At 36.8% G+C, this 21,273-nt stretch overlaps 1 protein-coding gene across 6 annotated transcripts in view; it reads right to left on the reverse strand.

Moving 5' to 3' along the window:
- The window catches only part of Wwc2 (WW and C2 domain containing 2), a 192,969-nt gene that overhangs the window by 29,825 nt on the left and 141,871 nt on the right, over positions 1-21,273 (reverse strand). For 3 of the 6 annotated variants that reach the window (XM_074054897.1, XM_074054892.1, XM_074054898.1), the window contains 7 exons: positions 21,027-21,107; positions 20,850-20,951; positions 17,303-17,495; positions 15,629-15,793; positions 3,236-3,354; positions 1,153-1,351; positions 762-893 (listed from right to left, as the gene is read on the reverse strand). In XM_074054897.1, coding sequence (XP_073910998.1) covers positions 762-893; positions 1,153-1,351; positions 3,236-3,354; positions 15,629-15,793; positions 17,303-17,495; positions 20,850-20,951; positions 21,027-21,107 — 991 coding nt within the window. The remainder of the gene's footprint in view (positions 1-761; positions 894-1,152; positions 1,352-3,235; positions 3,355-15,628; positions 15,794-17,302; positions 17,496-20,849; positions 20,952-21,026; positions 21,108-21,273) is intronic. The other 3 variants (XM_074054894.1, XM_074054896.1, XM_074054895.1) reach the window with 3 other exon arrangements.

Genomic DNA, 21,273 nt, shown 5'->3' on the forward strand with positions numbered 1-21,273 from the left:
CCAACCCCCTCAATACCCAGCAGAAACTATTTTGCCCTTATTTCTAATTTTGTTGTAGAGAGAGTATAAGCCATAATAGGAAGGAACAAGGGTTTTTGCTGTAGACCTGCCTCTTGATGAAAGTTTGCTTCTTTGTTAAAAGAAGTTTTCAGTCAAGGTACAGTATTATTTTCTCAGGAACAGAGAACTGGAATTTTCTGACTGGGCATGGTGGTACATGCCTGTAATTCCAGCTATGCAGAAGCAGAAGCAGAACGCTTGTGATTGGGGGGGAAGGGGGAAGAAATGACCCAAACATTGTATGCACATATGAATAAAATAAAAATTAAAAAAAAAAAAAGAAGACTTCTGAGTTCAAGACCAGCCTGGGCAAACTTAGCAAGACCCTACTTCAAAATACAAACAAAAGGGCTGGGGGTATAGCTCAATTGGTAGAGCCTGCTCAGGCCCCTAGATTCCATTCCCAGTACTGCAAAAACAAACAGACCCCCGAAACATCAACAAAAAACACAGAACTGGAATTTTCTAAGCTCAATTAACAACATCCTAAATGCCAGCCAGCATCCTTAAAGCTTAAAAACTGTTTGGGGGCAGTCTCAATACATTTTTCACTTAAGTAGCAACAGTGCCTATTTAATAACCTGGTTGGTACCATGCTTCAGGAGTCATCTGCCACTTAGAACGTCAACTAACTGAAAAGAACTTAACTGTTACTTCATTCTTGAAACAAACTTTGAAACTTAATACAATTAAGTACTTACCCTAAAATTCAGAAAGTACTTATTTTTTTGGAGACAGGGTCTTGCTATAAAGCTCAGACTGGCTTTGAACTCACAATCCTCTTGCCTCAGCCTCCCATGTGCTGGTATTACAGGAGTGAATATCATGCCTGGCTTGAGTATTAAAAAGAATATTTATAGAGATTGGAAATAGCCAGTACTATTTTTCTATCAAACATATATGAAGAATTGACGTTTTGGGCCCATTAAAAAAAATTAAAAGCATTTATAACCCTTCTTAGTGACCATTCTCTTAAAAGCCTTTCATAAGCAGCCTTTGGCCCCAAATCTTAATGTGGAATTAAGAGAAAAAAGTCTCCCTTGGTCTACACACTGCCTGTGAGGTTTTGAGAGATCACAGCTGAATATTCACCAGGGTGGGAATTCCAGTAGGTGGCTGGCTTCCACAGTCTTTGGCACACTCATTTTCTTTCTGACACCCATCTTCACTCGTGTCAGGCACATTGGAACATGAACTTAAGTCTTCTGTACAGCTGTTGCCCTCTACCAATTTAACGTCAGTCTCTTTTTCAGCCACAATCTCATCAGAGGCCTCTCTTAGCATTGTTAACCTATGGTGAAATAAAACCAAGCATAATGTAAGTCAAGCAGGCAACCCCACCACCAGTACAACTTGGGCACATTAACCCATTATCTGGGATATAAACAGAAGCCACACAGAATGATTCAAGCCATTCTTTGGATGGAACTTGTAAAAAATAAAATTCTCACTTTATTCTCCAGCAATCTACAGCAAAATCACCAGTGTGTACTAAAAGTTAAATTTATGAAATTTGACTTAATTTCCAATATTAAAAATAGAAATATTCTGAAAATCACAATTGAATTTTAATTCCTAGAATTTAAAAATATTGACTTGCTATAAAATAACTTGGTATGAGTTATTCATTTATCATAAAATTAATCATATAAAAGAATGGGTTTACTTTCAGCTAAGAGTGAATAAAGACATAAAGATTAAAAATGCCCCTTCCTACTATGCTCACAGTCTAGCAAAGGAACCCTGCACAGAGGGAGTTTTGCTCCTAAACCAACAGAAGACTCTTTGTGCTACATGTGCTCATTTTTAACTGAAGCCATGGCAGGGGTTTGGGTGGCTCCAGAACATGAAGTCAGTCTATACAGAGTGTAGAAAGCAGGAGTACTGGGATGGTTTAGAACAGCTCATTCTTTGCTGAGTTTTATGTTCTTAAGATGAAGACATTTTTTTCCACTGACATCTAAATATTAGCTTTAGTTGCAATTAGTGACAGACTGACAAATTGACAGACTAGTTATTAAATGTCTAGCCATGAAATGAACTCAAGGAATACAATATAATGAACTCAAGAAAGAACAGCTATGACTACGGAGTTATAAATTCCTTTATTTACATACTAAGTAGATTTTCTGAAATGCATGAAATAAGTTGTATTTTTACAAACATGAGAAAAGTTTAATATTTAAAGATACTATGATAAACCTTAAAGATCATTCTCATCTTTATTTGTGCTGCAGTGCTCTTTTATTCACTCTGTAGGACTTTTGATGAGCACAAAGTATCCATACTTTCTGTAAATCACTGTTGTGTCCCTTCCTTCCAAATGTCTCTGACTGTGCTATTTATTTATATATTTTAAATTACATTAGTTATTTATTTTGATGGTACTGGGGTTTGAACTCAGGGCCTTATACTTGTTAAGACAGGTGTTCTAGCACTTGAGCTACTCCACCAGTCCTGACTGTGCTATTTATGATACCTTGTCATGCTGGGTCAGTAAAAAGTTTAATATATACATACACATGTGTTAATTGTAGTCCAATCAAACATTACAAGCACCTATATATAAAAATTAATCCAAATGAGTTACATACTGTATATACTTAAAAACTGAAGAATTCACTAAAATTTGTTTTTAGAGAAAGCAGTGCAAACCAGGAAAGACAGCTCTTTATATCTATGTACACACATAAATATACGAATCTGGACATTCCTTTTTAAAGGATGGTGTATTGATACAGAGAAAGAAACAGAAAAATAAAGCAAAAGTGGAAATGGGTATTGAAATGGCAACTCAGAAACTATTTTCTAAATACCTGCTTGGTCTTCTACCACCTAAATAGCACTACTGGTAGTTTAAAGAAAGAGCCAGTTTTAAAATTGCCTATGACTCTACAATAAGCTACCATGTCTTTCAAAATTGACAAGTTAGACTTAAAAAAAATAAGCTGAGAAAACTGTTAATTGTTTGAAACAAGAGTAAAACATCTGGCTATTGTGTTATTTTGTCCACGATCTTGCCATGACCTCCCTGGACTCTAATGACCAAGAAGAACTTTCACGCCCTTCCCATCTGAAGCCACATTGTTTTCTGTGATCCCATCATGGTTTTCGGGAGTGTCTTAGGAGCAACAGAGCACCCCAGTGCCTTCCCGCTAGGAAGAAAGGACCATACCAATCTCCTTCTGGACCCTGCTGCTCTTCTGGGCCTGGTTCCACTTTTTCTTGTGCTAATTCTTGTTCCACAGCCAACAGTTCAGCTGATGTTCTCGCAAGTAAGGCTGACACTGCATCCTGGAGAATGTAAAACATATGGCAATTAACATCATACACTCCAAGAAATGATTTAAAAATTAATCAGATAAAGACTTATACTTCCAGCTGCAAAGAAGCAACTTGAACCAGACCCAACTGTCCTGCTGAGAACAAATATGAAAGCTGAATAAAATGAAACAAAACCCCCAAGCCCCAGATGTTGTAAAGCAGTTAAGAGCAGCAAAGGCTATCAGGACTAGAGGTCCCAGAAGAAGAGAAATCCAAGAGGGGGAAGCAACCATCACTGTCACCCTTTCCCCTAGAGGGCATCTGTCAATTCTAGGTGCAAGGCATGCAGGCTAAACAGGCTGACCACGTGGGACCACAGCCACAGAGTGAGCCAGATGGGAAGATGGCACTGAGTGCAAGACTACCAAGGCAGCCAGCGCACAAGGGTCAGAGCAATGAACAGTGAGGTGAACCCAGTTACACATTTTATCCCACTAAGGCAGGTGCTTTTCTTAAACTGCACATATGCAGAGCAAAAAGCCAAGAAACATCAAAAAGCCAGTTGCAAGGGTGGGGGGGAGGGAAGGGGGCTGAAACAGTAAGCAGATATTTCAGGTATCTCCCAGGGTTCTAAGGAGAGAAAAATTGGAAATCAAGTATACCAGTGATTCAGGTCACCTTCGCAAATTGTAATTTGCCTTCCAGAAGAATATCAAATCCACTGTGTAAAACTACTATCAGCCAGAGCCTCTACAAATCCTCATACACAATGGGCAGCATTCCATCAAGACCTAATGACAAATGCCAAAATAAACAATAGACAAAAGAGGCAGACCCACAGGTGATTTACACACTGTAGGCACTGAGAGAAGGAGTTTAAAGGTTTAAAAATACCATGATGAAATGACAATTTCACTAGCATAAACACAAAGAAAACCACATGAACACATAAGAGTGAAGTTGCTGAAAATCAAAGAAAAAAACTTACAAGAAAGGAAAGAAAACAGAATGCATTATTTTTTAAAAAATAAAAAATTAGGCTGTCCTCAATAGAATCAATGGAAACCAGATGACAAAAGTGGTGTCTGTAACATGTTCAAAGAAACAGCTACTCACCTAGAACTCTGCCATGTAGCAAAAACACTGTCCTTCACAAATGAAATTGAATTAGACACTAGGAGACCTATACTAAGAGAAATGTTAAAGGGAATTCTCCAGGCAGAAGGAAAATGACCTAATGGAAGCACAATGCTGAAAGGAATAGAATATACCAGTGAGGAAAAGATGTGGGGAAATTAACTCAATACTGATTGTCAACAAAACAACAGTAATGTCTTGTGTGACTCAAAACTATAGGTGACTAAAATGTGCAACGATACTACACAGAAGGAGGAAAGGGGATAAATGGAGTTAGTCTTTTAAAATCTTTGAACATTTAAGAAAAAGTAATCTCCCATGCTCAGGGATTGGTAGAATCAACATAGTAAAAATGTCGATACTTCCAAAAGTAATCTACATATTTAATGCAATTCCCATCAAAATTCCAATGACATTCATTAAAGAGATCGAAAAATCTACCATGAAATTTATATGGAAACACAGGAAGCCACGAATAGCTAAGGCAATACTCAGTCAAAAGAACAATGCAGGAGGTATCACAATACCTGACCTCAAACTATATTACAAAGCAATAACAATAAAAACAGCATAGTACTGGCACAAAAACAGACACGAAGACCAGTGGAACAGAATAGAGGACCGAGATATGAAGCCACATAACTGTAACCAACTTGACTTTGACAAAGGCGCGAAAAATATACGAGAGAGAAAAGACAGCCTCTTCAACAAAAACTGCTAGGAAAACTGGTTAGCAGTCTGCAAAAAACTGAAACTAGATCCATGTATATCACCCTATACCAAGATTAACTAAAAATGGATCAAGGATCTTAATATCAGACCACAAACTCTAAAGTTGATACAGGAAAGAGTAGGAACTACTCTGGAGTTAGTAGGTATAGGTAAGAACTTTCTCAATGAAACCCCAGCAGCACAGCAACTAAGAGATAGCATAGATAAATGGGACCTCATAAAGCTAAAAAGCTTCTGTTCATCAAAAGAAATGGTCTCTAAACTGAACGAACACCCACAGAGTGGGAGAAAATATTTGACAGCTACACATCAGACAAAGGACTGATAACCAGAATATATAGAGAACTTAAAAAACTAAATTCTCCCAAAACTAATGAACCAATAAAGAAATGGGCAAGTGAACTAAACAGAATTTTCTCAAAAGAAGAAATTCAAATGGCCAAAAAAACACATGAAAGAATGCTCACCATCTCTAGCAATAAAGGAAATGCAAATTAAAACCACACTAAGATTCCATCTCACCCCTGTTAGAATGGCCATCATTAGCAATACCACCACCAACAGGTGTTGGCGAGGATGCAGGGAAAAAGGAACCCTCTTACACTGTTGGTGGGAATGTAAACTAGTACAATCACTCTGGAAAAAAATTTGGAGACTACTTAAAAAGCTAGACATTGATCTACCATTTGATCCAGCAACACCACTCTTGGGGATATACCTAAAAGACTGTGACACAGGTTACTCCAGAGGCAACTGCACACCCATGTTTATTGCAGCACTATTCACAATAGCCAAGTTATGGAAACAGCCAAGATGTCCCACTACTGACGAATGGATTAAGAAAATGTGGTATCTATACACAATGGAATTTTATGCAGCCATGAAGAAGAATGAAATGTTATCATTTGCTGGTAAATGGAAGGAATTGGAGAACATCATTCTGAGTGAGGTTAGCCTGGCCCAAAAGACCAAAAATCGTATGTTCTTCCTCACATGTAGACATTAGATCAAGGGCAAACACAACAAGGGGATTGGACTTTGAGCACATAATAAAAGCGAGAGCACACAAGGGAGGGGTGAGGATAGGTAAGACACCTAAAAAATTAGTTAGCATTTGTTGCCCTTAACACAGAGAAACTACAGCAGATACCTTAAAAGCAACTGAGACCAACAGGAAAAGGGGACCAGGAACTAGAGAAAAGGTGAGATCAAAAAGAATTAACCTAGAAGGTAACACACACGCACAGGAAATTAATGTGAGTCAACTCCCTGTATAGCTATCCTTATCTCAACCAGCAAAAACCCTTGTTCCTTCCTATTATGGCTTATACTCTCTCTACAACAAAATTAGAAATAAGGGCAAAATAGTTTCTGCTGGGTATTGAGGGGGTGGGGGGGAGAGGGAAGGGGTGGAGTGGGTGGTAAGGGAGGGGGTGGGGGCAGGGGGGAGAAATGACCCAAGCCTTGTATGCACATATGAATAATAAAAAAAAAAAAGAAAGAAAAAGTAAAGGTAGTAATAGAAGATAATTTCTAATAAGTGAAGAATTCATTCTGTAATCTCAGGGAAACAACAAAAACAAAATAGTTCCAGCTTATCCATGGTTTTAGTTACCCACAATCAGCCATAATCCAAAAATATTAAATGGATAATTTCAGAAATAAGCAAATAAATTAAGTTTTAAATTGCACACCATTCTGAGTAGTGTGATGAAATCTCTAGCTGTCCAGTTCTGTCCTGACTGGGAAAAATCATCCTTTGTCTGTGTATCCACGCTGCATATGCTACCTGCCCATTAGTCACGTTAGCCATCTCGGGGATCATTATTGTCTGTCTATTGTGGAATCACAGTGCTTGTGTTCAAGGACCCTTAATTTAGTTAATAATGGCCCCAAAGTGCTGGCAATATGGACATGGCAAAGAGTAGCTACTAAACGCTTCCTTTAAGTGAAAAGGTGAAAGTTCTCAACTTAAAGAAAAACAATCACATTTGGAATTGCTAAGATCTATAGGAAGAATGAATCTATCTGTGAAACTGTGAAGGAAAAAGAAATTCATGCTAGTTTTACTGTCACATCTGAAACAGCTAAAATTATAGTCACAGTACTTGATAAATGCTTAAAAATGGTTTAAGAGAAACCATTAAATTTGTGTTTATGTACAGGAAAACACACAGTATATACAGGGTTCACACAGCATATCAGCAGTTTAAGGCATTCACTGGGAATCTTGGAACGCTTCCTCCATGGAAAGGGGACACTGGGTTACTGGTTACTGAGGAGCTAATGGAAAAGAAAAGGAAACTTTAAAGATGGGACTAAAGTACGATGATAGGTTCAAACCCATATGTATCAATAACAGCATTAATTGTAAATGAATAAATATTTCAATGACAAGATGAAGATTTTTAACTGGATAATAAACCAATACCAACTATATATTGCTTACAATTTAACATTTTAACTATAAGAACTCAGAAAGGTTGAAAGTAGAAGAACGGAGAAGATAAACCATGCAGATACGATGACTGCCACTACTAATGAAAATAATAAAAAGGCTTAGGTAGTTTTACCAATGCCAGACAACATACATTTTAAAACAAGGCGTGTTACTGGAGATAAAGAGAGACATTTCAGGACTGATGGAGTCATTGTCACTTGCTGACCAATACTTTTGGAATGATCCCTTCTTTTTAACTATCTGAAGATACTGTCTGAAGAAGATGAGTGCTATTCTTTCCTTAAACATTTGAAAAGTAAAGTTAATAACTTGATTTGCAGTATGTACACTCATCCTAGAACAATGGAATGTTTAGCCAAAACCTCACACATGCTAAGCCACAATATTGTACTCTGTTTTCTGAAAAGTGAAATAAATCTAGACATTAATGACAGAAAAAAAGAACTAGAACATCTCAATGGTTTGTTGATTAAGTAAATGTATTTTAAAACTCTATGGATTGAAAATGAAATCACAATGGGAATGACAACATGGTTTTAATTTTATGATAATTTATAATGTCACATCATATTTGTGACAAAACAGTGCTCCAAGAGAATTTTTTAACCCTAACTGGATATATCTGAAGACTATAAAACAGATAAGTCTTCATCTCAAGCAGAAGAAAAGCAGCAAATTAAACCAAAAAAGTAGAAGCAAAAAAATAATAAACGTAAGTACAGAAATTACTAAAATAATAAACAAATGTATTATGTAGAGAAAAATCACTCAGGCCAAAAGTTAGTTCTTCAAATAAAATAAAAACTTGGACAAGTCCCTAGGTAAGACTGCAAAAGTAAAGGCCAAGTGTGGTGGCTCATGCCTATAATCCTAGTTACTTGTGAGGCAGAGACTGGGAGGCATGCAGTTTGAGGTCAGCCAGGGCAAAAGAATGTATAATCTCATCTCAACAAACAAAAGCTAGGCACTGGTGGCATATGTCTGTCATTCCAGCTAGGGTATAGTGTAAATAGGATCATGGTCCAGGCTGTCCATGGTACCAGGCTCAAAACATTCTTGGAAGGGCTTACTTCTCTTGCAGAACTCTGATTAAGAAAGGCTACTTCTTGTTTTGTTTCGTTTTTTGGTAGGACTGGGATCTGAACTCAGGGCTTTGTGCTGTGAAGCAGGCACTCTATCACTTGAGCCACACCTCTAGTCCCAAGACTACTTCTTATAAACAAAAATATAGGCGAGACTGATGAATTCTTTTAGGAGTTTCTCCAAATATTTAAGGAAGGAATAACACTCATAATTTCTTCAGATAGTAAAAGAAGGGATAGTTTCTAAAATATCAGTCAAAAAGTGACAATGACTTTACAAGGAAAGAGAATGAAAGACTAAACTCTCTCATGAACATAAATTAAAAAAAAATCCTAAACAACAGCAACAGCAGCAAAAACCCAATCAAATCTAGCATCATAAATAAAGAAGATAACACACCATGACGAAGTCTGTTTTATTTCATGAATCCAAAGGCAGTTTAACATTCAAAACACAATCAACTGCATTAAAAAGGGAGCAATAACATCATCATCTGAAGGGATACAAAAGTGCTGATAAAGTTCAGTCTTCATGTATAATAAATACTCCTAGCAAACTAGAAAGAAAACCTCCTTAAGTTGATAATGATTATCCATGAATATTCCCAGAAAAATCATTTTAAATGATGAATTACTGAATGATTTCACTTTGAATAAGTACACTATTGTCACAGTCAACTAAGCCAATAGAACACAATAGAAAATCCAGAAACAGACTCACACAACACATTCAGGTCACCTGAATATGGTGTATGTGACAGTATAGGTGGTGAGACAGTCTTTTTAATAAATGGTGCTGGGTTGATCAGCTACCATAAGGATGAAAAGGAAACCTGACTCATACATTGTCTCTTATGCAAGTTTAAGCAGATGGATGTGGCTCTAAATGTCAAAGACAAAACAATAACATCTTCATGACTAAGCTAGAGGCAAAAAGTTCTTTAAAAGAAAAGTACTAAACTTAAAGGGAAATATTGATAAAATGTCTTCAAAACCGAGCATTTTCATTCACCAAAAGGCAACATTCAAAAAATGAAAAGGCAAGCCACAGAACTGGAAAAGATATCTGTGACAAATTAATTTGAAAATAAGTCATATCTAAAATTAAAAACTCTTACCAAACTATAAAAAATACCTAGACATGGATAAAAATCTTGAACATACACTTCACAAGATGATACCCATTTAGCAATTAAACATATAAACAGGGAAATGCAAATTATAAATACAAGCTAGTACTATACACATACCAAAATACCTTAAATGAAGGAAGATAGTATTTTTGCCAAAAGATATGTTCAAGAATGCTGGAAGTATTTTTAATAATATATTAACTCCCAAATCAGCAACAACTGAAATGTCCATCAGTAGTAGAATGCATAAATTGTAACATAATTACACAATAATCTATTACCTAACCAGAAGCATGAGTTACCTATAACTAGATAGAACATCATAGATAATTTTCCCATGCCTAAGGTTAAGTACAAGATGCCAGACTAAAGGAACATATATTAATTGGTTCTATTACACAAAGTTCAGGGGCAGGCAAAACTAACATACAGTAAGATAAGTTGAGAAATTATCTTTAGGGAAGGATAGTAAGACTGGCATGCGGTGCAAGGGAGGATTCTGGGGTGATGGCAATTACCCAGTTTGATCTGAGTAACAGTGACACAGATATGTTTGCTTTGTGAAAATTCATTAGATCATTCGCATAAGATTTGCGCACTTTGTTGAAAATCTGTCTATGACCTCTCTCCACAAAAGAAACATGTCAGAGGGTGAGATGAGAATAGGATAAAAGTGTGGTAAGATGTACTTATATAACAACACTATAAATCAACTAGACCTAACAAGCGTCCTTAGAACACTCCAACTAACAGCAGTAGAATGCATACTTTTCTCAAGTGCATAAAAGACATTCTCTGGACTACATAACACCATAAAATTAGCTTCAATAAATCCAAAATTACGCTTTTTGGCCACACTAGAATGAAATTAAAAATTAATAACAGAAGGAAATATGAGAAAGTAACAAATGTATAGAAATGAACATTTTTAAAGAACCAAAGGATCGAAGAATAAATCACAAGAAAAATTAAAAGTCATTTTGATACAAATGAAAATTGAAATACTCATACCAGGAATACTACCACAGCAGTGCTGAGAGGAAAATTTATGGCTATGAGCACTTAGGTTAAAAAAAGATGTCAAATCAATAACCTTTCCTCAGGAAAATGTGAAAATATAAGCAAAGTAACCCTAAGCTATAAGAAAGGAACAATAAAGACTAGAGCAGAAAAACCAAAGTTGGTTCTTTGATCTTTCTGGTTTTTTGGTGGTGGGGTTTTGACTCAGGACCTCACACTTGCTAGACAAGTGCTCTACCACTTGAGCCACCCCTCCAGCCCTAAAGCTGGTTCATTGGAAAGATCCAAAAACTTATCAAACCTTTTGCTGAAGTGACCAAAAAATTAGAATGAATGATTCAATTACCAAAATTCAGAAAAGGGGACATCACTATTAACCTTACAGATACAAAACTTTCTCATATAGATTATGAGAAAATACCAAAAAAATTAGATAATCTAGCAGTAATTGACAAATTCTTAAAAAAATACCAGTATGGAAACTGACTCAAGAGCAAAATTCTGAGACTAAAAACCAGTAAAGAGACTAAATTTCTACAAATTTAGACTTTCCACAACACAAGACCAGGCCCAGATGGCTTCACCTGTAAGTTTTGACAAAGATTAAAAGAATTAATTCCAATTCTCTCAAACTCCTCTAAAAGGCAGAAGAGGAGGGAATGTGTTCTAACTCATTCCACAAGCCCAGAATTATCCTGATAGTAAAGCCAGACAAAGTTTGCAAGATCCCATCTCAACCAATGGCTGGGCATGATGGCACAGGCCTACCATCTCAGCTATGAGTGAAGCACAAATAGGAGGGTGGTGGTCCAGGCTGCTACAGGCATAAAGCAAGACCCTATCCCCCAAATAACCAATACAGAAAGGGCTGGTGGGGGTAGCTCAAGCATGAGGGCCTGAATTCAAAACTTAGTACTGAAAAAAAAAAAGATGAAAGACATCAGAAGAAAATTATGAATATAGACACAAAAATCCTCAACACAATACTAGCAAACTGATCCAAAGGACCTATAGCATGACCAAGTAGGATTTATCCTAAGAATGCAAGACTAACACCTGAAAATTAATTAATAAGCCATAACAGTTGAATGAAGGACAAGAATCACATGACTACCTTAACAGATGCAGGAAAAGCATTTGACATATCCAACAGACTTTAATGATAGAAACATTCAAAAAACTAAGAAAAGAAGTTTTCTTCAGTCCAATAAAGGCAAAAGTAATTCACAGCAAAAAAAAGAAAAAATTACACTTAATAGTGAAAGCTTCTCTAAAATCAGAAATATGACAAAGATGTCTATCCTTACCATTTCTTTCAATATGGTATTGAAAGTTTAGCCAGGGAAAATAGGCAAGAAAAAGAAGTAAAGAGACACAATTGAAAAGGAAGAAGTAAAATTATCTCTACTCACAGAAAATATGATCTTATATATAGAAAATCTTAAGGAAACCACTAAAAACTATTAGAATTAAGAAACAAGTTCAGCAAGATTATAGCATACAAGATGAATAGACAAAAATAAGTTGTGCAATGAACAATCTGGAAATGCAATTAAGAAAAAATATCTATTCACACACAATAGCATCAAAGAGAATAATAAAACTTACAAATAAATTTAACAAATGAAGTACAAACTTGGACTCTAAAAACTATAAAACATGGCTGAAAGAAATCAAGGAAAACTGCAAAAAGGGTAAAGATATCCCATACTTAGGGATCAGAAGTCTATGAAAACTGTTAAGGTGACAATGTCCCTTAAGTTGACTTACATGTTCAAAACTAGCTTTATGAAAACGCTAGCTGTTTCTGGGTATCTTTACCCGACTGTAAGCCCAGCACTTGGGAGGTGGAAGCCAGCCTAAAGCTACATAGTGAGACAGTCTCAAAACAAAACAACAGTAAGAATCCTGGTTGTCTTTTATGCAGCAATTAATAAATTGATACTAACATTCACATGGAAATATAAATAGTCAAAACAACCTTGAAACAGAAAAATAAGATTGGAAGATGCATGTGTCCTGATTTCAAAATGATGACGAAGTTACAGTAATGAGGGGAGTGTGGTACAGGCTTGCATATAAATGTTTGGATTTTTGGAGCAGAATTGAGAATCCAGATATGTAAATCCTCACATTTATTGTCAGTTGGTTATCAACAAGGGTACTAAGATACCTCAAAGGGCAATGAATAATATTTTCAACAAGTGGTGCTGGGAAAACTGCATACCACATACAAAAGAATGAAACTAGACCTCTTCCTCATAACCCCTGTGAACAAGTCAAATGTATTACAGACCTACATATAAGACTTTAAAATTCACAAAGACACAGGAGAAATACTTGTGAGTAAATTAAGCAAAGCCTTCTTAGATAGGACACCAATAGGACAAGCAGTACAAATTTCATTTTCATCAAAATTAAATCTTTGTGCTGCTATAACAAAACCATCAGGAGAGAAAATAATTGCAAATCTGATACGAGACTTGTATCAAGAATATATAAGACACAGGCTTGCCCTAGCATGCATGACACCCTGAGTTCCATCCCAGCACTCAAATACACACACACACATCCCATTTATAACTCAAGAGCAAGAAGACAACCCATTATATCAAGAAAACAGTTTCCCTCAAAATATTAACCAGAGTTTCTATAAAACTTAGCAATTCCACCCTTACATATACACCCAAGAGAAAATATTTATCCACACAAACACTTGTATATAAACGTTCATATCAGTATTATTCATAAGTCAGAAAGCATGTATCAGCTGTGAATGGTAAACAAACAGTAGTAAATCTGCAACAGGATTTGGTTTGGGAATAAAAAGGAACACAATACTATTACTGCTACACCATGGATGTATCTTGAAAATAATATGCTTAGTGAAAGAAGTCAGTCACAAAAGAATATTTTATTATGTCATTTATATTAAATGTCCAGAATAAGCAAAAACAAACAAACAAACAAACCACTGAGCTGTGTGCTTCAAACGGGTGAACTGTACACTGTAAGTGGTGAACTATATGGTATATGGATTGAATTTCAATATAGCTGTTTCAAAAAGCTCACATAAAGATAGGGATAGCCTTCCATCATTTTTATGCCTTACTTAGCATCCACTGCAAACTTGGGCAAGAAGTCTATCTTATGTCTGTTTCTCATTCACCCATATCGTAATGCCCACTTTTGTTTTACACAGAGCAGATGATCAATGAAATACCTGCTGAATTATTTTGCTTAGTAAACACTTCACAGACAACCTAAAACTTACACTCAATAATGACATACACAAATGCCAAGTCAGTAATGAATGGCCTCATACAATAACTCTTTGTATGTTTTTCAAGCATTAACACATGACTGGTGGTTATAATAAACTTTTTACTTCAGTATTTTAATAACCATCCACTAGTTATGACAAACTTCTTAAGAGAAAACTATTTAAGGATACTGGTAAGAGAAAAATTAACACATTGTTTCAGATTAATAATAAAAAATTTACAGGGGCTGGGTGTGGTGGTACATGTCTATAATCCCAGCTACTTAGGAGGATGAGGTAGGAGGATTGTGGTTCAAGCCTCCCCTGACAAAAGGTTCTCTGCTCAATCCCTAATACCATTAAAACAAACCAACCAACCAACCTCAAGTGTCAAGTTACAAAGACCTGCACACCCATGTTTATTGCAGCACTGGTCACAGAAGCCAAATTATGGAAACAGCCCAGAAACCTGACAACTAATGAATGGATTAAGAAAATTGGTATATATACACAATGGAGTATTACTCAGCCAAAAAAAGAATGAAATTATGTCATTTGCAGGTAGATGGAAGGAACGGGAGACCATAATATTAAGTGAAATAAACCAGGTTCAGAAAGACAAAGATCACATGTTTTCTCTCATATGTGGAAGCTTGACCTACAAGATAAATGTATATACACATGATCATATATATGTAAAACATGTTTATAATAATGGGTCTGTTTGAGGAGACCATGCAGAGGCAGAAGAGGAAAAGGATAGAGTAAATAATACCGAAATACACTGCATCTGAGTATGAAGATGCCGTAAACACACATGGAAAGCTGTTGTGTAACAGGGGAGTAAGGGGATAGGGAAAGAGAGTAAGAGTTTAATCTGATTAAAGTACAACATACTCATATGTGAAATAGCGTGCAATGAATATCCACTAGAAAAAAGAAGAACAACAATATAAAATATGTTCTGTTTGAGGGAGGGCCCAGTGGGTGGGCAGATAAGGCCTACGTATTTTATACATAGTATGAAAACAGAACATTGAAACTGTTTTTAAGAAGGGAGTAGGGGATGAGGGAGAATGATGTGGAGGGTGAGCCTAACCAAGGTACTTTGTGAACATAAATGGAAACGTCACAATGAAACTCCCTCATACAAACAATATATGTTAATAATTTTTTTAAAAATAGCCATGTTAAATGTATAAGCTGACAGTGGAAATCAAATATGTGAACACACTATAAAAACAAAGGTTTAAATCAAAACGTTTTTCATGATCATTTAAAACAATAAAGCCTCCACATGTCTTCTTTTCATGGAAGGAGATGTGATACTTTTATAAATCATACTTGAAGCAAAGGTGTTTTGTAGGAAGTTGGGAGCAAAGGCGGACAGAATCACAGCCTGTTGGTCTCCTAGCATATTATATTTCACATCACTTTATCACATTTTAATGACTTCACTCTCTTAATTTTGACTCACCAAGTCTATAGAATCTACTACTGGCTGGTTTGACTGAAATACAGAGTCGTCGCTTTCATCTTCGTTCTTTTTGCAAGGCATTTGCTTAGAAGGAAGCAAATTATACCACAGGGTGAAAATCTCATTGGAAAATGGCAAATCTGCTAGGCTGATCTGAGTGCCAGCCTACAGGAAATGAAAGAAAACAAAGGGAAAAAAAACAATAAAAAAAGAGAGAAATAAAACGCTTAAATTAGTATTTGTTCTCTCTGATACGACAGATTTTTGGGTGAGCGTGTCTTAAGAGTAGCGATTAACACCATGTTCATGACGTGATGCACTGGTGAGTGTTTAACGCCTGAGACGTTTTATATTTTCATTTCAGCTGTGGCTGAATAAGAAATAATGCCCATCTGAAGGATAATCCTGGGATTATTTTGCCAACACCTAATGACTAAGCATGCAACATTTATTTTATAAATGTGGAATGTTTCAATGAAAAGTTAAAAACAAAAGTAAATGACTAGGCCTAAGCCACAGTATTTCTTATAATGTAACAGTGACATGATTATTACTCACATACACACCAATAAAACGTTTTCTACCGAAAAATTTAAAATGAACAATTCCACTTCGGCTCTTGAATGAGAAATTGGCAAAAATTTTCTTTGTATACACAAGTAAGTGAAAAGTCTAAAAAAGACCAAATTTAAAGGCTATCATATTCAACCAAATCATACATACCTGGAATATAATTCAATTGTACTAATTTTAAAAGGCTATTGATTAACATAGTTTTTTACTTTATTGGTGCCTTTGATGTATACTTATTGTATGGCATTTATTATACTAAGCCTTTTTTGATAGCATAATGAATCATAATGAATCTATCTTCACTTTTTTCTTACTTTATTGTCAGATATTATCAAGCATTTTTTTTCAAGTAAAGAAAAAATTAAGAAGAAGCCTATCATCCTTTTCATCTTTTCTCATCGTGTAACGTGTGTGCTTCCTACAGAGCAGCTCTAGGGCAGATCCACATTGGTTCATTTCAAAATAACACACAAAGTAACTTTACTGGTAAGCAAAGGTTTCACTGGTTACTATGCACAGCAGCGTGTTCAATTCACTGTTAGTTAAGGAGGAAGTCTGCTGTTGTATGGAAACATTGCATTGCTCTAACAGCAACACTTCTTCCTAGAAGCTCTAATACCATGGTGAGGGAAATGAACTGGATAAAGGCACCATATACTCAGTGTTTTGCTTTATTTTAGTTAGTAGCAGGAAATTATGGGTAGGGTATCTTTTTGATATCTTGCTCTATCATTCACTATGTGTGTGACCCTCTAAGCATCTCTTTGCCTGAAAATAGGGGACACCACACCTTCCACAACTGATCTTTCATAAGACTGAAAATTAAAGGAGCTCATATATATATATACAACACCCAGCAGAGGGTGTGGCATTGGACACTCCATAAGTGATGGTCATAACACAGGTAAAAGTGCTTCTGTGGTAAAGGGTAGAAATAGAAAGTACAGCTTTACAGAACACCACAACTTATAAGCAGATTTTAAAAGTCTGGAATATGTTGGAAAGATGTCTGCAGTGGTTTCAGGGCTGACAAAATAGCAACCAGAAAATACATTCCCAGAATACCAATCTTAAGTGTTACTTCATAACAAAGGATCCTACCAGGCATTCTTCCCTGCGGTGTTTACTGACAGAGCAAAGATCAACTCGCAGAGTCTTCTGCTGCAAGGCTGTTTGGGAAATGGCCACTCTAAATACGTCATTGAACAACACAGATTCTGTGGGGGGGTGGACCTTTGTCCGGAATAGACAGCTGACATCCATTGAAGAGGGAAGTACAGCAACCCTAAAATACCTGGAAAGAAGAGCAAAATGAATTTCATAGGTATTTCAATTGCAGTGGATTCAAGCTCTCATTTGCAATTATCTGTAAAAGAGAGAAAATGAGGAAGCATGGAGTTCCTTATCAACCTAAAGCACTGATGCAAAGATGCTCCATTCTTAACCACACATACTGTGCTCCTGAATAAGCACCTGCCCCGCCCACCACTCACCATGAACTGCAGCAAAAGCATGTGAGGAAAATGAGAGGAAGAAAGCCTGTAGGTAGATGGAATTTATCATCCCATCTGCCCCATGTATGTATGGCCAATTCCATACATACACGGTGATGGCCCCTCCCAGGAATGGAACACATTAATCTATAGAGAAGAAGAAAAGCTAAGTAGCATATTGTTAACAAGATTTAAAACTGAGAAACAGCTGTTCAAAAATATCATGGTCCAGCATCTCTGAAGTTGCAGATAGGACAAACTCTTCAACAGAAACTCATGATTTGCAAAATCAAAGGAGGAATTATAGCAAGACAACCACTTCTAATGCTGCTTTAGAGTGAATTTTCTGAGTACACCTATGAGGACTCACAATCCTTGGAAGAGCATCAAAGGGAATAGCCACTAAATCTTTCCCCTGTTCCTACTTCAGGTTTGTCTAATTCATATTTTTTAAAACATGCCCTTTTCTAATTAGAAACACTGTAAATTCAAACACAGAACTGAGGAACATCATATTAGTTTTATATCAACATTATGGAGATTCAGCATTAAAGACCTAGTGGGCCTTGGGCCACCACTGTTGGTTTGAGGCCTTACTGAGTCACAGCCTACCCTCCCTCGCTGGAAGCTGGAGGTCCAGCAGAAGAAAGTCTTTTTCTCTGTCTTCATGGGAAAGTAAGCATATTAGAGGTAAAATGGAGGGAAATTTTTTGTTTCTCCAGCCTTCGGGGTTTTTGTTTTGCAGTACTGGAGTTTGAGCAAGACCCTGTGCTTGCCAGGTAGGCACTCTACCACTTGAGCCATGCCCAGTCCTTTTTCATTTATTTTGAATAGGGTCTTGCATTTATGCCCAGGCCAGCCTAGGCTTTGGTCCTTCCATGTATGCTTTTTGAGCCACTGGGTGACAGGTGCACACCACTACGCCTAGTTTTTATTGGTTGAGATGGGGACTCATGAACCTTGAACTCTGATTCTCTCACTCTGCCACCACAGCCAGACAGCCTTCAGATTTATTCTGTACCAGTGGCCTAGCCACTTGAGTCATCTCAAAATGCTCCCACATCAAACAAAATGAGCTTCCATGGATCAGAGGCAAAGGCAAAGGCAAAGCAGATGGGGTGCTTTTCTTCCACTCAGCTGGAGGAGAGGTTAAGCCATGAGCCACTCACAGGAAACACTGTGGCTGTTGTCAACCAGCTGAAACACCAACTCTACTTACCATAATTAATAATCAAAAATGAAGTTTTAAAGTTGGGGGGAAAATAAAATTTGGGGATATTTTTTAGTAGTTGCCATTTTTAGCAGCGTCATTATTTAGGCCGAGGATCTGAGGATTTAAGAAAATGTTGCCATACGTCTTAGGAAATTTCACACCAGCTAGACGAGTAATTGCACCCATCTGTGGAGCAGCTGCACATTCTATATCGTCAACTAGGTTAGTGCTGTTATTACCCTGGAACTACCCTGGGTGTCAACACATCTCCAGAATGCACTCTGTGAGCTCTGAGGTAGGTGACAATGACCGTGACCTGGGTAACTGAGGAAGAGTTATTTGGGTAGACACAGTCTACAATATGAGTTTAAAGAAAGGACACGTCTTTGGGGGTGTCCTGTAGCTTTCTACTGGACTTGTGAGTTGGTTCCCACTGTTCCTGGAGTCAATCTCTGGTCCTATCTCTTCCTTGATCTACTTTACTAACAGGCCACTAATGGTCCACTCTAGTATCACAATACTGGAAGGAAGAAGTTCCATAGAGTATCATCAAGCCAGTCTTCCCTGAAAACCTCCTTCTGTTATTTTTAATCACAGGTCTGGGAAGCAAGGGTCTCTGTGGTGATCCAGCAAGTGCAGTGTTAAACCTTTTCACATTATGTAACAGTATTGCTAGTCTCACGACTGACGTGCGTCCCCCACGCTTTGATTTTATCAAGGCCCCTTCCTCTTCTGAGTCCCATACAGCTTCAATGCTTAGCAATAGATAGATAACTACTCTATTCATCTGTTGTCTACTAAATAATCTTTTAAAAAACTTTTTTCTAAATAATCTTTACCTACCTTTTTTTTTTAAATTTTGGTGGTACTGAGGTTTGAACTACAGCCTTGCACTTGTTAGGCAGGAGCTCTACCACTTAAACCATGCCTCCAGTCCTTGATCTAGCTCTTTTCTTAGATTCAGGTTTTCTCAGGCAATTCTTGAATATGAGGATATGAACTTAAAAGTAAGCCTGCAAGGAAAGCATCCAGGACTCTTCCATTTACTCTGTGAAGAGCCTGCTCATGAGGAATATATTCTGTTGTTAAGGAAAACATTTACCTGACTCTGGGTATAGTCGTGAGGGTCACCTGCAATAGTTCTTTTTTATTACCAAGCCCTGGTTCAAAATATCACTAATATCTACATTTTATAGGAAGTCTAAATGCAGAGTAGACATATGGATTCTGTATTCTAAGTCAGAGATGCTAAGCTGAATTCTGTCTTTTTTGGTACTGTCTAGCCATGAGCCTTTAAGAGAGTTACTAAAACTCTGGCTCTAGAAAGTGTGAATGGTGGTAAAGATCTCTAGAAAGACCTGTTAGGACAGCCTTGAAGCAATGGACTATGTAGCATTATACCCTCTCTTTGTTGGGATTCTGGGTTTGATGCAGTAAAATAACTTTAAGATGTTTTTGATCACAGGGAAGTGTATGCTAGATGATATAAATGTACTCTTTTGTGTAGCATGAAAAAAAATTTTCAGTAGCAATGTTGTACTGATAAAAAAAATTTAATCATTACATTTTCATGTAAAAGATAATTCCTCAGAACCAGTAGTAGTAACTTACTATGTAATAGTAGAAACTGTAACTGTATTTTAAACAACCAGGCCCCAAAGAGGCATAATACAGAATTTTTGGTTAAAAAAGGAATTAGAAAGTCTTGATTACTATTCTTAATAATGAATCACTTGACTAGAGACTAACATTCAGTTGGCCTTTCTCATATTTTCCTTTTTTCTTCTCTTCACCTTTATCTACTGCTGAATTAGACATAATCAACTCTGCTATGTCTTTCCCGTATCTTCATTTTGATGAACCACTCCAACACAATGCAAAATTATCTCATGGGGGAAATTTTAAGCTCCTCAATTTCTTCCTCACTGTATATTTTACTTACACTTTTGAAGTATGAGGTATCAAGAAGGCATGAAGATTTCGGAGTTGTGCTATAATCACCATGAAACTTGAACTTTTTGCATTGTATCTGTCAAAAGAGAAGCTAGATGAAATAAGGAGTAACCACAGCCCACTGGTTGGGCACAGATCCCAACTGCCCCAATGCACATTGTTTTACCTGAGTCCTATCTGCACCTGGGCAGTCTCCACAATGGCACCATCCTCTTCGCTATAGGGAACATCTTCGATTTCACTAGGCCTATGGACAGGGAACAGGTGGTTATTGGGGATACTAATTGTTAGGGCTGCTGTTTACCACTCGATGATTTTGAATGAAAAGTTGAATTAATAGCACTCTTCTCCCATCCCAGTAGAAGCTTACTGTTTGGAAGGCTTTCTTTACTTCTTCAAGAGTTTGACTACTA

The sequence above is a fragment of the Castor canadensis genome, chromosome 14 (assembly GCF_047511655.1).
Source record: "Castor canadensis chromosome 14, mCasCan1.hap1v2, whole genome shotgun sequence".
In the NCBI taxonomy this organism is placed as follows: Eukaryota; Metazoa; Chordata; class Mammalia; order Rodentia; family Castoridae; genus Castor; species Castor canadensis.